The sequence below is a fragment of the Pleuronectes platessa genome, chromosome 9, assembly GCF_947347685.1.
Source record: "Pleuronectes platessa chromosome 9, fPlePla1.1, whole genome shotgun sequence".
Taxonomy (NCBI): domain Eukaryota; kingdom Metazoa; phylum Chordata; class Actinopteri; order Pleuronectiformes; family Pleuronectidae; genus Pleuronectes; species Pleuronectes platessa.
In genome coordinates, this window is record NC_070634.1 from 7,757,459 (window position 1) to 7,771,894 (window position 14,436).

The window sequence follows — 14,436 nt, forward strand, 5'->3', positions numbered from 1 at the left end:
CAATTAACCTAACTTCATTCTGCATGTCAGTGGACTGTGGGAGGAAGCCAGAGTAACTGCAGGTCACCGACGCAGACACAGGAAGAACGTGCTGCATTTCCCCCCAAAGTACGACTTTTAATTTGAAACCATTTTTAAATCTAATATTTAAATTGCTTTCATGCGGTGTTCTCTCCGTCTATCTCTGTAATCTCTGTGCTTCACTTTTATTCCCTCAGTTCATTCGGAGGCCTGTCAGCACCATATCATTACTGTGGACGGAGCCAGCCCAGGCCAGTGTGTTGTTGCAAAGGGCCTCCCCTTATCACAACACAGCATATGTACAGTATCTGCACCCTCCATCATCGGCATCACACATCAGCAACTCCCAATTCAGGAAGCGAAGCCGTCATAAATACCACCTAACATTTATCTAATAACTATAATCCCCAGCCACGATTATTCACTCTGGGTAACTTTTTTTTACCTTTGGTTTGGGGTCTCCATTGATCTTACAGGAGAAGGTGACAGGCATGCCCTCAAAGACTTTGTAGTGTTTAAGCTTCCGATCGAGGGATGGCGCCACCCCCTGGCCAGCGGAGTCTTCGTCGTGCTGCACGTCGTCGTCTGACTCCTCCACCGGAGAACGCTCCAGACGGAACTCGATCTCGCTGATCAGGCGCTGCTCGAAGCTGGACACTTTGTATTCCTGAAGGCCAGAGACAAGAGGAGGAAGATTAGCTCTGTGGAGAAAGACTTGGACAGAGATAGTGGAGTAGGTTTGTACGAACACGTGGCAATATGAGCGGGAGTGAGAGTGAGCAATAAAAGCATGTTTGGCCCATTTTCAAATTATTAACATTCGTATTAACCTGCCCTCATTGTCACCAAAACTTTTTCCAAAAATGTCCTAGTTCTCCCTGCCTAGCTGAGCCACTCCCCCGTCCCACCACCTCCATCAATCTGTCACCACCGGAGCTTTGCTGAGGCAGCGGGAACATCTGCAGATCAGCACAGTCTGAAGACACATCACACAGATAATGACAGGCCTCGGGCCCAGCTGCAGAGCACCGCATTTCACTCCTCCGCTCAGAACCACACGATCCCAGAAGTGGACCGTTCTGATCCTCTGAGGTATTATTCTGTCGCAGCCGCAGCAGCATGCTCCCTCTAACATCTGTGTGAACTGCTAGAAGACTCGCTTGCTCATTTAACCACAGATGCAAAGAAACACCGGCACATGCATCGTGTGACAAACAGGCGGATAGATGCTTGTGTTGCAATCAAGTTTAAACATGCTTCAATATCTACAGTAAATCCAAACTCATACTGGACTACATCAAACAGGTAACGGTGAAGAGATCCGGTTTAAGACACAGAGCAAACATCCAACATATAATATACTAGTTTCTGTCTGTTGTGATGATCAGAGAGTGTCAGTTAGTAAACAACACAGACCAGTGGAAATGGACAAAAACATATTCCCTGTTGTTTTCTTTTAATCTGACATTTGCTCCAGGGCCTGATCGTGTTCTGGTAAACACAGACTTGAGCGTGACTTTGTGCAGTGACATTTTATTGGAGTGAATAAAAGCCCAGCAGGCGACATAAAAAAAACTAAGATTTAAGTAACCTTTTGATGGAAAGATTCTCTATCAGACGACTTGTCTCCCTGTTGAAAGAAAAACACAGGGTGTGTGTGTGTGTGTGTGTGTGTGTATGTGTGTGTGTGTGTGTGTTAGTGTGCACCTGTTGATTCTTACCTGCTCTCACAACAGAGAATTCACAAGCACATGCCAGACACAGTATGAAAACAAAAGGCCTCAGGATACACAGATGTGTTCTTAGCCACACAGTCAGTCTGAGAGTTGTGCTGAGAGACATGCAGTGCGGTAGTTCCTCAACCAATCAGATTGCTTCTCATGCACAGTGTCATCTCAATAACATCGGTCAATGGGGACAAAACTTGAACCGTGAATGGTGACTTCAAATAGACTCTTCACTGCATTACTATAGACTTTGACATTGTTACAAATTGTGAATGACTTTACACCATTTCTCAATTGCTTGTTTTTAAGATTTTAAAAGGGCTGTTGCACTTTCAAACTTCATTCCGAGGAACTTTTCGATTCCTCTGAATGATCTAGAGCCTAGATTCTAGTCTCAATAATAAGAGATGATCTGGCCTTTCCAGTGGCCGCCTTATAATCTCTGGAAAAGTTGACCTCTTCATATCAGAACGGCTTAGATGCTCAAACATTTAAATCATTGCTGAAGAGCCATTCTTCTCACTGGCTTTCAATTCTGTTTGAGTTTGAGACCTGGATTTCAATGCTCAGCACTTCAGCACATATCTGTGGTTGTTTTAAACATGCTATACAAAATGTCTCAACTTTACAAGTAAACTTAAAGCTACTATTATTGATCATCGGAACCAGTTCAAATGGGAGAGTGGAGCCAGGGAATAATTATAAACCATTTACATAAACTGTGAACATAAAAATAAAGGTGCTACTCTTTGTCTTGTCACGTTTTGGTGGCTCCCCCTCGTTCAAAACAAACAGCGTTGCTTCCCAACACGTTTGCAGCAACACTGGTTTCTACCAGTTTGCATAAACAGAGATATTTATGGAAGGCTCTGGAGCTCTTCATAACCGACACTCTCACAACTCGCTCTTCAACAGTATTTACAGGGGACTGAGGGTGGAGGCGCTCTCCGGTTCAACAGAATATAAAGTAAGCCACTGCTCATGAGATGGGAATTACACCAGCAAAGAATCAGAAAACATAAAGGTGCATTGCATCCTACACATGCATCACTTTTAGTAGTTCGTGTAAAAAGAAAATGTGCACACACTGATAATAGATTTCCATGCCTGTGCGATTTCAGGTGAGCTATTTATCCCCCACCAGGTGTGTGGATCCTGATGTCGAGCCACCGTACCTGTGTTACTGGCTCCTCCTCTGTGTCCTGTTTGTTTAAGACTGTGGCGGCGTTGTCAGCACCCAGCAGCCTGCGCGCCATCTTCTCCTCATAGGTTAACCTCTGGAAGCAGGGATTAATGTGGTCAGTGGGGGGGGGGGGGGGGGGGGGGATTAGTGTGTCAGTTGCAGAACACACACTTGTACACACACAATCAGCAATAGCTACTGTATCTAAGACTTGTGTTAATAAGTCGGGGGAAAACAAAGGGACTTGGTTCAAGGGTGCATGAAACTTAGACTTGTGTTAAACACTTTGATGAGAGGTAAATCCGTTTTCTTTCATGAAGAGCTGTGTGACTTGTTATTCTGTTAAGGACGTGTCACTGAACACGTTAATTCTCTTTCTGCGTCACACACCTGTCTCGGGAACTGAATAAGGTTAAAACAGACACACACCTGTTGACCATTGCTTGTGCGCTCCTCTTTAAAGCGCAGCTTTCTCTCCAAATCCTGGATGACGGCGTCCTTGGATCCTTGGATGTCCGAGTCGGAGGTCACGCGTGGCGTCTTGGTGACTGAGGACTTCCTAGGGAACGCTTTGCTGAGACAGGAAATGCAAACAGAAACATTTGTCAACATTAAAGTCGCGGTTATCTCAACTCCTCTTCCCTCTGGAGCTTCTTTGCTCCCTCTCTGACTCTCATGCATCCACCCTTATCTGGACATGTCCGGCTGCAGCATTCCACAGCGTGTCTTCTTATCTCACACAACTGCAACAGGAATGCCAGTAGGAGAGGGGGAGTGCAGGACTGAGTGAGGGGCTGATGAAAAATTACTGGCAAGAAGGTGAAGGTGGAATGTCCTTGATGGAGCAGAGAATAAAATCCCTTTTCATTCTCCAGGGCTGCCACCAGAGGAGGACTAGCTACACAGGAACAGATCTTTATCATCTAGTTCAATGGGCACAGCTGAAATTTAGACTGGACGCAAGACGAGTAGATCTTCACACTAAACGTATATATTCAAACTACAGCGCAGAAATCTGAGTGTTAATAGGATTTCACACACCTTTCCCTATGATGTCCTCATGTGTGTTTTTTTGCCATATGAGGCCTGAATCTCTTGGAGCTCGAGAGCACTTTTGTGATACGTGTGTCTAACGGGGCTCTTTAGTTAAAGTTTTCCTGTAAACACGCCGCATAGAAATGTAAACATGTCATCGTCCATCTTGCAACAGACATTGAGCCTCCTGCCTCTGGCAGCTAGCAGGTTTATTTGAAGGGGAGCTCTAGTCTCCCGAGACACACTATGTTTAAAAAACTAACAATGTGTTATGTAACCTGGCAGACACTGCAATAGAAAGTACTGTTTATCTGCAAATGTGTATGTGAGGGATACTTACACAGTGCTGTTGCCTTTAGGGAGGCCCAGGGCATTGACCGTAGGACTGCCGGGCGTGGAGGGTGTGGTAGGCAACATGGCGGACAGGAAGCTGGAGGCTGGAGACGCAGGGACGGAGGAAAATGGAGAGGACATATTGGAGTAGGCCGGGGACATGGACATAGGTGGAGGAGGAGGAGGGGGAGGAGGCGGTGGAGGAGGGAAGTCTTGGGCTGGGCCTGTCGGAGAGGACAGGTTACTGGAGCTGAGGAAGGGTGGAGGTGGAGGTGGGAAGGAAGGAGAGCTTGGGGACTCCACGCTGCCGGCCTTGGTGAAAGGCGGCAATGTGACCCTGCTGAAGGGCTTGTGCGAGGTGGGTGGAGACAAGGGAGAGGACATGCTGGACCCCGAGGAGCCAGACGACTGGGTGACGTAGGCCGCCGCGCCAGGGCTCTGGGCGGCAATGAACTGCTTGGGCCGGGCGTAGTTGAAGGTGCTGGCCTGCATGGTTACGCTGCTCTCCAACTCCTGGAAGGAGGGGGGAGGGGGGAGAGGCGGAGACGGCGGAGCAGGTGGAAACACGTCCTGGGGCACTTGCTGTGGTTGGGGCAGGACGTCCTGGCACGACTGCTCCTGCTGCTGCTGCCAGTTGGCTACTTCCTGCTGTTCCAACAGAATCTGTTCCTGCAGTTGCTTCAGCTGGGACGCGTTCCTGTGAAGAAGAAGAAGCACAGTCGTCAGCCACAGCGATCAGAAACTAAAGACATCTCATGTTTGCTTAAGGCAGTCTCATTCCTCACGGCGGAGGTGGGGGCAGCTCTGTAACAAAGTAACAGACTTGTAAAAATGTTACAAAAGCATGCGGCTGTTTTCAATTTACGCATGACACCATCATCTGGTCCCTATCCAACTGTAGTCAGAGCACAACTGGTAGAAAGGAGGATGCCAGATGTGACCATGATGGATGAAGAGTTTAAAAATGCCTATTAAAGCGTTGTGCACCAAACATGGTGTGAAGATGGTACTTATTATTTTCTTAGATAGTTTTTTACCTTTATTGGTAGGACAGATCAAATGTGAAAGGGGGAGAAAGAGAGAGTCGTCGTGCAGCAAAGGGCACCAAGTCGGGATTGAACCCACAGCCACATCAGAGGACTGTCGCCTCAATAAATGATCAGCCACAAGACATTCTTTCAAAATGCCATCACTACACAGCCATAAATCTGACGTTTACAAAGGTGTTAGAGTCTGAAGGTGGTATTCTGTGAGGTTCAAAGTACGGGTATGTGGACAACTGTCTGTGTGTGTGTGTGTGTGTGTGTGTGTGTGTGTGTGTGTGTGCATGTCTATCTATAGGGCCAATTTTGATTCAATACCATCATTGTGAGGACATTTTGGCTGGTCCTCAAAATACAATGGGCTGTTTGAGGGTTAACATTTGGTTTTAATGTTAAGGTTAGAATTAGGTTAGGGTTATGTATTTGGTTGTGATGGTTAAGGATTTGGAACCCTAACTCCTAACACTATGCAACCCAGGGAATGCATTATTCAATGAGGGGCTCACAACTATAGATAGACGTGTGTGTGTGTCTGTGTGTGTGTTTGTGTGTGTGTGTTCAGTGAAGGAAACTGCTGCACCAGCAGAGTTCCCTGATAGGTTATCAGCCTCCAGCCGCTAACAAAGACTTGTTAATAAGTCAGCCTGTTGACAATGTGTCAATGATTGTCATGGCACCAGGAGACGAGTGGAACACTGAGGAAAACAGCTCTGTTCCTGTTGTTAAACAGTTTACGAGCTCAGATATGATGTTTTTCTACGTGTGACATCAGGAAAAGAGATCACATGGTTCAGGTGTGGCTGCTTGTATCTGAATGACCCTGTGATGAAAGAAAAACACAAATGTAATGTCATGGTGTGTTTTTCTTTGCCAGTGATGATGAAGTATTGTGTTTTTTCACCGAGGTGTGGTCGCCCAGCCTACTCCCCCAGCTTGGCTGATTCAACGAGTTGTCACGTCATTGTGGGAGAGAGGGAGGTCGGACGTTTTGTGGTGTCATCAGCTCCGAAGTTTCACTTTACTCAAATAGCGTTGCACATAAAACAAAATTACGTGCACTGAGGGGGGTTTTAAGGGGGACTAACTTTGAAAACCACAAGAGAAGAAGTGAACGCTCAGAAGCTCTCCTTGAGGACCGAGAGGAGGACATGGGTCTCTGGGAAAGCTTGGAGTTTTAAACCTTCAGAGATTACAGTTATGTGTGAGCTCTTCATAGGCAGCCTATTCAGAATATACTGTGTGTCCCAGTGGTGCATGTTGTCAGGAGTCACGCGCCTTAATCTTTTCCAGATGTGGAATAATCAGTGGACTACTTTTTCCCTTGCCGTAATGCCCTCCTCAAACATTTGCAAACAACACCAGTGCCTATTTGACAAAGTGTACTGCTCTAGCATTGTGTAACAAATCCAATGCACAATCTAACAGCAGCAACATGACAGATTGGTCTGTCCCCGCTCGCCAAAAGAAACTCATTAATTCAGACACGTGTCTTGAGATCATCCTTCCTGGGTTTACTGAGAGCTGCACGGCCGGTTCTCATCCCATACGTTTTGCTTCACTCTTACCAGAGGTCTCCCGTTCGGGCCTCCACCAAAAAAGTGCTTTTACAGGAATAGTTTGGCAGCAGCCCGCCCTGCAGCGGTTTGATTCCTTTTTTGGCTGTGTTCTCTCAGTGTCAGGCAGAAGCACCCTGCCCGTCTGCTTCAGCAGAGAGGAACACACACTTTAATTTCCTTAGGCTTCATCCCTCTCGAGCCGACAGGCGCTTGACTGCCTCGGCATGATAGAGCTCAGGGACTTTTGAAGCTTTTACCCATGCTTTAGAAACCTTTCCTCATGTTGAATCTTACTTCAGAAGTTAGTTTTCCAATGATTCTTCTTTCTCTGAGTATGTTTGAACAGGAGGGAGAGTAGATAAAAAAATGGCTATTTGTACAGTATATTAAACAACTACAATTAAACAAGCACATCCATTAACTACAAGATTAGTGTTATCTATTTTCTCATCTCTTCGTACCGTCAAGAAATCCCTTATTGAAGTGACACTTTCAAGTCGTCCTTATTAAAAATGCACTGACATGACATTTGAATGAAAAAGTCAGCTTGTGTTGTTTGCAGCTGCATGAGCAGTTTTATGGCCCACTAAAAAGAGAGGCATGAGGGGTGTCGTGCTCATTGTGCAGATCGCTCTGCCCTCACAGAGCAGGACGAGGCCGCTCTACGATCACCCCGTCCCACCGTCTCCTATGTGTCCGTGCACTGAAACACAAAAGCCCCCTGCTAAAAACCTGTACATGGGATTATAATGTACCTACGGATGCCTCTTGAGGCAGAGCAGGCCTCCTCCAGGCCTCCATCACTCTCTCCTACTCTTTGTCTCTGCGGTGGCGAGAGGCTGAATTAGGAGGGAAGTGTTCCTCTGTCGCCATGCCAACGGCGCTGTGTTTTGCCGTTCCGGTCGGAGCCAACTGGCCCACAGAGCACAGGGCCTCGGCTCCTCTGTCATTCCAACTGTAACACAGTATTACTTGGATTTCTCTCCCTGTCTCTGTCCCGCTCTCATTGCCTCTCTTTTTTCGCCCCAACGTTTGATGGTATAAATAGGTTAAGTCTTCCTTCTTTCATCCTGAAAAATACTGGAACCTCTCTGCAAGTCTTTGGTAGGGAGGAACCGGCAGAGAGGGATCAGTTCTGGAGGAAGTTTGTCTCCCTGGTTTCTACATGGAAACATTCAATAAACAGAGCCGGGAGCAGCCTGACAGTAACTTCATTGAAAATGTAATTTACAGCCTTGTGATGTATCAGACATGCCAGACACAGTGGGACTTTACAGGCAGCATCTTGCTTTAATACGCAAACAAAGACCTCAACATGTGAAATGGCCGTGTTTGCTCAGCGCCGCTTGTTTGTGCTTCCTGAACAGTAAAAAAAAACCCTGGGGTGCATGCGTGAGAAATTCATCCACTTTTCTACCGCCCATCGGATCAAGCTGCGCGCCATCCGCTGTCTTATCTGCCGCTTTATTAGAGTCGGCCAGCTGATGACAGGAAGAGCACGGCGGAGGGGGGGCAGGAAGTTGTTGAGTGTACATCACCGCTAATGAGAGGTTTCCTTCTGTAAACAACAACATGAGGGGAACTGAGGCCGTGCATGTTTCTGTTTAAAAGTCTGTAGGTGTGTATAAACAAGAAGACGTGAGATTAGAAGCCCAGAGCAAGGCCTCCTCTGGACTGTGCAGCAACGTGAACAAGGAAAGACTTTAACCGGGGGGGGGGGGGGGAGAGTCTGGCTACTTTCAGGCTATAGGCTCATTGTGTGTTTGCATTACACCTCTGTATATTTGTTTCCACAAACACCTGCAGTCGAGATTCAGCAGGACCTTGACGCTTGTCAATGATTCACATCCAAATGGTCAAATTGAGCTGCAGTATCACACCTACAAGGCAAACACAGCCTTGTAGAAACCTGTATGAGATCATTACACACATGCACGCACACACACACACGCACACGCACACGCACACACACACACACACACACACACAAACACTCAGTGCTTGACCCTCAGATTTGAAACCACCATAGCTTTATGTGGGAACACATGGATTTACCTCTCTAAGCATTACACACAAATCCTTTTTTGCACCTTCACACACACCTGGTTCTCTCAGAGCATTGCATCATCACAACAACGCGCCAATGCCCCCGAGCAGGAACACACCGTCAGTGACTGAGCTGGTGTCTGATTGACTTTCAGCCGCCAGACGATGAGTAAGATGTAGCTGTGTGTTTGTTTGAGTCGATTCTGACGAAGGCTCATGTCTGACTGATCTGTGACTGGACACGTCTCCTGTTGTGACTTCACTACTCTTCAACTGAGAAGTGTGTGATTTTGGGATATCAATCAATGCAAATGTGTCACTATCTCTCTCTCTTTTACATACACACACACACACACACACACACTTCCCCCCACACACACACACACACATCTCTTAGCTCCCTCCTTCTCACAGTGTGTGCCTCCCTCGTCTCCCTCAAGAAAAAATAGCGAGTTGGGGGAGCCGCTGCAGATTTCCACCAAAGTTTCAACATAATCTAACAGACTCTGACCCCCAATAACCTGGGATGCTGCTGCTGCAGGACTCACACACACACACACACACACACACACACACACACACGCAAACACACACACACACACACGAAAAAGAGTTTTATTCCTTGTGTTTTATTTCCTTTTCCCTTCATGCGCTCCTTCCCTGTCAGCTGACATGTTCTCTCTCAGCCTTTGTTCTCCTCCTTAACTTATTTTCAACCCCTCTCCTCCCTGGGTACCCCATCCCCCTTTCTCCCCCCTTCCCCTCGTTCTCTTTGGCTCTAATTGCACACACACCACATAAAACAGAACCAGACTGTTTTCCTTTCCCCCCCTCGCTTTTAAAACGTAGCACAGACCGTTTTCCTTTTTAGCTGCACCAACAGCTCATGGCTCCACCGTTTACCCACTTTCTCCCTGTCCTACTTTCGTTCTTTCTTTTCCTTATTCCTACACTATGAGTTTCCCTCTCGCTCTCAACCAGGGCTCATATTTCATATCCAAGTGGAGCGAAGAGGGCTCTCCACAATCACTGAGCCCTGCTTTTCTCTCTATACCTCCATCCATCCATCCCTCCCTCCCTCATCTCCCCCACCCCTCCACCTCTCGCTCTCTCTGTCCAAGTGTTTTCTTTTTTTTCAGCCTCTATAGAAGGAATGCTGAAGACATTCTTCTCTGGATTGGAGTGGGAAAGACATCGCCATCAAATGGGATTAGCAGCAGGAGGGGAGGGAGAGGAGGTGGAAGAAGGGGAAGGAAGAGCCAGAGAGGGAAAGATGGGGAAGAGAAGAGAAGAAAACAGTCATTGAAAGAGTCATGACACGAGCGTTCTCACCTCACAGACTCTATTGTGTTTACTAATCCATCTGACTCCACTGAGGAGCTCTGCAAACAAACCGAGCCCGCCACATAAACATAGTCATCATCACACAACAGAAAAACAACCGAGTTATCTTTTCTTTTTCTCTCTCACAGTCAGTGTCTCACTACCTCTCTGGAGCCTCCAGCAAATGAATGGGTATTAGATTCTGAGAACACTACACATCAAGTCTGAAAACATATGATTTAAACATTAACACACCAAGCTGGTTAACCAAGTATTCGGACAAAGAAGGTCTCATACATCGTTATAGACCATCATTAATACCTAATTCTAATTAGAAAAGTACAAAGTATCAAAGGATTTCGTCCTAGTGCCAATCAAGTAAATAAACCCAAAGATAAAACAAGGGAAAAAGTTTCCTCTTTGAGAGATTAAAAATGAAAGAAGAGCCATGGATAATTTTATCCATCATTCCTTCAGTCCAACTATAGTTTCTTGAACTGTAATGAGTTATCATTAGACCCCAGAGATTAATGATGAGTTTTACCTTCAGTGAGGTGGTCTCAGTGTGTGGCAGCTCTGATATTTCCCTGCAGGAGAGTGAACTGCATCTCAGTGCTGCTCTGCCAGGTATGACGAGCATATATAGAGCACAGAGCAGCCAGACAGTGACAGACGTGGTAGCTCTCTCTCTCTCTCTCTCCCTCCCTCTCTCCCCCCTCCCTGCATGAGTCAGTCAGTCTGTGAGCTCCTCCTCTTTCAAAGTAAAGGGACTCTGGCTACCAAAGACCAGCTCCTTTTCAGAGTAAGAGCTCGGTCCTGTACGTTATACTGCTGACGGAGGAAATTCCCTCTGGGACTTAGTGCAGCAAAAAATTTCTGAGTCGAAGATGGAGAGATAAAAGATCTATAAAAAAGACAGGAAGAGAGAAGGGGAGAGACACCCATATCTAATTTCTTTCACTCATCCTTTTGTGAGCACCTTTGTATTGCTTCAAGAATGACTAGAGAGGGAGAGGTCAATTATGAGAGAGAAGTAAAGATAGATTTGATAAATTAATCATGTGAACAGTTTTCTTTGTTCACAGGTGACAAGTGTTTAAAATGAGATTTGCTCATTGTATCGTAACATTGGAAACAACGCCCTGACTGTAAATAAAGTCCACACACAGAAACATTATCCACTGTTCACATGTCAACAGAGCCCAGTGGCCGTGGAACATAATAGCTTTATGTAGCACAAACTGTATTGGATCTTTGGGACACATTCCCAGTGTCCCTGTGTGTGCACAAACACCCCAGCATATCCACATTGATCCTGTTTCATTGGCTGACACAAATATTCAGCTTCTCAATAAAAAAATTCTTCCCCCTTCATTTTTGTGCCATGAAATAAAAAAAGCTATATTTGGGGATTGGTCATTTCTATTTTTGTGGGAAATGCCTCTATTTTTAGAGTGTGTTTCCAGGCTGCTGATAAGTCACGCTGTGTTGACGGACGACGGGAGTGTGTGTGGAGGCGGTCCATAGGGGTGCCTGTGTGTAGTTGTAAGTGTGTAATAGTGAAAGGTCGGTGAGCGAAAGGAGATGGTCTTCCTCTTTCTAGAGGTGCGAGTCATTCCCTATGCGTTGACTCACTGACACTTTGAGACGAGTCAGAGTGGATCTCTTCAGACGGTTCTTAGTGTCATGAGAGCAGAGTGTGTGTGTGAGTACATCATTACACCCTCTAATTAATATCCACAAGGGGAAGTGATGTGTTGGTGTCACCGGGAGTGTGTCCAGAGGGAGATACCGCCTGTGGCTCCCATACGCAGGTGCACACAACGACTGGGGTCAGGATATAATCAGAGGTTGATTGACTTCATCCAGAAACAATGTGATCCTCCAAGTTTTGTGTGTGTGTCGGGTAGTGTGTGTTTATCTGTGTGGTTCTCCGTGTTTAAAATACCAGGTTGTTCTTACACAGTCTGCTTTCTATGATGGGATCACTGAGGCCTGTTAGTTTCCATGCTGTCAACTCCAAAGCATACACCCAACTCTCTCGCTCCCCTAAATCCTCTGTGCGTCTTTTCATTGCTCCCTCTCTCTCCCTCTCTGCTCACCCCCTCTTTCTTCCACCCCCCTCCTCTCTCCGTGCTATGAAGGTCAACTCCGACAACTCTCTTCCTTATTTGGAAAGTTTCTCCATTCCATGCAGGTCATTCTAGCTCGATCGACCAATCCTGTGGCAGTCAGTCTGGTGTGTCAGCCAATCCTGTCTCTCCCATGTCCTTTTAAGGACTGCCCATCTCTGACTCCGGAGGTCGATGTGAAATGATCTGCTTTCCTGCTCTCTCGTGTCTCCGGTGACTTCACACTGCTTTTCATTTCTTTTGCACAATCTCCTTCTCTCCCTCTGATGACAGCTAACTCTCTGCCTCTGCCTCCCCCCCCCCCCATTGGCTGATAATCAATCCTCCCCCATCAGGGCACTGATACACAGTCATTGTTTTACTTCCTTGTTTCTAATAAGACATTTGATCGTGATGAACCACAAGTAAAGCTTTCCGCGCATAGCCCGAACCATTTGCGGTTATTTAACATGCATGTTTTCTGCTCTCCATAAAACCACAAGCAACACCTCGACAAGAAAGTGATTGTTATTACTTCATTAGAGAGTTCATGACTTGCACCTCATAAACACACACAGTGCTGAGAGGAAGCTCTGAGTCATGGCACAGATATGCGACAAATCCTGGCAACCAGATCTCCTTGCTCAGCAGTGGGACACAGAGGGAATAGGTCCTGCTTTAAATGTAACACAGCAGGCATGGAATCCTCCAGGAAGTTTTTATTTAAAAAGACATGTATTGAGACGGACAGACAGTAACAAGCAATCCCCTGCTGCTGCCGCACTACACTGTAAATACAAGTAGAAGTAAAGTGTGTGAGACGGTGGGAGGCCGCTGAGCGCTGCTGGCATCCAGCGCTGTGTTGCCTTCCGTTTGTTTGCTGTTCCCCTGACAACAAACCCTTGCTGGGGTTAAAGAGGTTTGGAGCTGTTGCAGAAATCGTTTAATCTCAGTGGCATGGCAGTTATGTCAGCGGACATGGATTGAAAGGTATAAGGTCAAGCTGCATGCATTAGGCCACTCTTCCTCTTTATCACAGACAAATAGAAATATGCAGAGCCTGAATATTAACGCATTGTAGCTGTGAGCTCCTGTCGGTTTGTGTGAGTGAGCAAGGATAGAATATTGTGGCATATTGAATTTGGGTGGAAGTGTATTGTGATCATATATCGTAAACTATTTATGTAAGACACTGTTTTTTCTCAGGAATGTTGTAAATGTTGTTATTTTGTTGATGTGCACTGCTACACGCGATATATATACATTGCACTTCTGACCTTGGACAGATTGAAGGGGTATTTATGATGGATTGATAGAAATGTCCCATTGGAAAGCCAATGCAGGGAAATACAGGTAATTACACTGAACAAACTCCTATAAGATATATTTCATATATCTTAAAGGAGTTTGCATGTTCCCCCTATGGGTTTTATCCATGCAGATTGAGGTTAAGTTTATTGGAAGCTCTAAATCGACTGTGGGTGAGAGAGTTTGTGTGAATTGTTGTTTGTCTCTGTATGTTGATGGTGACCTGTCTCGCCCAGTGTCAGATGAGATTTGCTCCAGACTGCTGCCCTGTGACCCTGATGTGATGGACGGGTCTTAGTAACATCACAATTTAGATTTCTGCAATAACAACCGATCATTGATTTTGTTTTAGACCATTTTAGGTCGGCTTATATTTTTGTATATGACAGGGACAACTGATCTAATTACAAAGGTCATTCTTGCACCAGCATCGTCATTCCGTCAGAATACAAAATCTTTTCACTTCCTCCCTGAAACAAACAGATGTTTAACTTCTATACTTTGATCCAAAAGCTACTTCTGCCTCAGCTACAATTAAAATATCCATTCAAACCTCTTTATGATGCAGTCTAGGTACAGCCATCTGTATGTGCAATAGGTTTTGGTCTGTTTAAGCTGACACATGTAATATCTGTCTCTTCTGTGTCATGCTCTGGCTTATTGTTTCCCACCTACACAGATCAACCAGTCAATAGATCATTATTACAGCATCTTTTAAACAAATCAACAGCAAAAAAAAAAAAAAAACTT

General features: G+C 45.9%; 1 protein-coding gene across 4 annotated transcripts in view; it reads right to left on the reverse strand.

The window, feature by feature from the left end:
• palld (palladin, cytoskeletal associated protein) overlaps positions 1 to 14,436 on the reverse strand; it is a 41,701-nt gene that overhangs the window by 6,297 nt on the left and 20,968 nt on the right. For 2 of the 4 annotated variants that reach the window (XM_053430635.1, XM_053430634.1), the window contains exons 10-14: positions 4,307 to 4,996; positions 3,361 to 3,505; positions 2,924 to 3,025; positions 1,613 to 1,651; positions 467 to 688 (exon numbers count right to left, since the gene is read on the reverse strand). In XM_053430635.1, the coding sequence (XP_053286610.1) occupies positions 467 to 688; positions 1,613 to 1,651; positions 2,924 to 3,025; positions 3,361 to 3,505; positions 4,307 to 4,996 (1,198 nt within the window). Of the gene's footprint in view, positions 1 to 466; positions 689 to 1,612; positions 1,652 to 2,923; positions 3,026 to 3,360; positions 3,506 to 4,306; positions 4,997 to 10,811; positions 10,985 to 14,436 lie in introns of those variants that run through there. The other 2 variants (XM_053430637.1, XM_053430636.1) reach the window with 2 other exon arrangements.